The sequence below is a fragment of the Cynara cardunculus genome (genome assembly GCF_001531365.2).
Source record: "Cynara cardunculus var. scolymus isolate 2C chromosome LG 2, CcrdV1, whole genome shotgun sequence".
NCBI classification, from domain to species: Eukaryota; Viridiplantae; Streptophyta; class Magnoliopsida; order Asterales; family Asteraceae; genus Cynara; species Cynara cardunculus.
In genome coordinates this window covers 21,108,548-21,110,776 of record NC_037529.1, presented here as the reverse complement: position 1 = coordinate 21,110,776, position 2,229 = coordinate 21,108,548, and the positions used below count along the sequence as shown (strand labels likewise).

Below are 2,229 nucleotides of genomic sequence, written 5' to 3'. Positions count from 1 at the left end.
GAATATCGACAAATGTATTAATGATGGATAGATTTAACTGATTAATTAATAAGTATTAGAATAGAAATGTTTCAAGAATACTGAGTCTGAATCTTCTTTGTTTTAGAGTTGTCCATATTAGATCACCAATATATATATATATATATATATATATATATATATATATATGGGGTAACAGCTAAGGAGTTCAACCCACTTAAAAAACAGAAAACTCCTACTTACATCCAATTCTTATCAAGAATGATGCATCCAGAAGTGCTTCAATCATTCCTTCAACAAGACCTTGATCAAGCTGGAGGATATGGTACCAAAATGGGTTCTTATCCATATGATGACCATCAATTCTACTGCTCCATCTCCACCCCTGATGAGGACTCCTCCATGATCTCCTCCGATTTGTGTTTTCAGAGTATATTATCTAGTGATCTTAGTACCTTATCTAATATGGACGATAAGATGCAAGTCGTATTTCCTATGGAGAATATGTCACAACATGTGGAAGGGATTGAAGACATTTCGGACACTACACTTGAAGATGCATTGAGATGGTGGGGTGAAAGCGAAGAAACTGGCAATTTTGATTCGACGGAGAACGAAGGTCTCTGTGGCAGCCCGTTTCTAAGATCTGGGGACGACTTGATGAACCACTCCCTGATGCTGCCACCAGATGACATGGAAGTTGAAGGCCGAACAAGCCTTCGTCGTCTACTCAAAGCTTATGGAGAAGCCATGGAGATGGGACAGGAGGACTTAGCAAACGTGATCGTGGGATGCATAAACGAGAAAGCTAGTCCGCTTGGTGGAACCATGGAACGTGTTGCCTTCAACCTGTTTCAATCAGGAAATCAAGGCGACTACATCAAACAGGAGTCGCTGAAGAATTTCAAGGCAGCATTCAAAGCTTTCTATGAAATTTTCCCATATGGGAGATTTTCTCATTTTGCAGCCAATTCAGCAATTCTTGAAGCAATAATGAGTGATTCAGGAAAGGTGCACATTATAGATTTTGACATTGGTGAGGGAGTTCAATGGCCTACAATGTTAGATGCTCTTGGGAAGCTAAGAAAAGAAACAAAGCTGACATCCATTAGAACGGGCGAGCAAAGTTACACTAGTTTCGAGGAGACAAGAAACCAGCTCCTTGATTATGCAAGCGCTTCTGGTTTAAAATTGGATGTCCAAGAGATCACAATTGGGGAATTGGTGAACGAGATTGAAGAATCAGAAGATCATGAATGTTTGGCCTTTAATTGTATGCTTGAACTGCCACACATGGGGAGGACAAGGAGTAGAAGTCAAGTGAAGGAGTTTCTGAAGGTTGCCAAGCAATTATTATCAAAGAACAAAGGAATCATAACCATTGGCGATGGAGAAGATGTGGAAAGAATGAAATATTGTGGGGGGTATAGTTCATTCATTGATGAATGCTTAAACCACTACCAGACCCTCTGTGAGTCAATGGAAGGAAACTTTCCGGAGTACCTTACGGAAGCAAGAATAGCCATGGAGTCGCTTTTTGTGGCACCATATGTTTCATCTCTCTTGTGGCATAAAAAGTGGGTAAATCTGAGGGAAGACTCTGAATTTAAAGAAAATCTTGGGTTAATGGGATGGAGACTGAGCAAAGAGAGTTTAGCGGAAGCTAAAGAAATGGTGAAGGGGAGAGAGAGTTCATACAAGATCAAGGTTGAAGGGCAAAATGGGAATGAAATGGTCCTGGAATATAGAGGAGCTCCATTGGTGAGAGTTTCTGCTTGGAAGTAGATAAAAGATGAAGGAATCTTTATGAAAGTTTAGCAAAGTGCTCCTGGAAGTTTATTGTGCACAGACTGATGATTTGATAATGTAAAAAAACTGTACAATTTCAGCTATAATTTATCAAATTAATGTATATAATGAACATGATTACAAGTAAGACTAGAAGGCACCTATCATATCGTGTATATTTACAATGTTAGATTGTCTTAAGTATTTGTTGAAGTATCTGTTTTTCTGTTGAAGAGAATTCCAAATTCACGAGAGTTTTTATCTACAACCGTATGTCTCTAGGTCAACTTAAGCATACCTCAACTAATCTTAGCTATGGTTCCCCAAGTTAATGTTGAAAAATTAAATAATAACATTAAAATTTAAAACACTTTTATCCACTTTATATAAACAACCTAAATAAAGCTTACAAAAAAGTCGAGTTTATTTGTCTAAAATCGTGACTTTAGTTGTATGATGTTT

At 37.9% G+C, this 2,229-nt stretch overlaps 1 protein-coding gene across 1 annotated transcript; it reads left to right on the top strand.

Moving 5' to 3' along the window:
• The first annotated feature begins 240 nt into the window (after positions 1–240).
• Positions 241–1,764, top strand: LOC112506001 (nodulation-signaling pathway 2 protein-like). Its single transcript, XM_025110031.1, has one exon. It carries the CDS (start codon positions 241–243, stop codon positions 1,762–1,764), a length of 1,524 nt encoding a protein of 507 aa, XP_024965799.1.
• Positions 1,765–2,229: the final 465 nt, after the last annotated feature.

Excerpts from the sequence above, each read along its gene's own strand:
- LOC112506001 (XM_025110031.1), top strand. The coding sequence starts at position 241 with ATGATGCATCCAGAAGTGCTTCAATCATTCCTTCAACAAGACCTTGAT.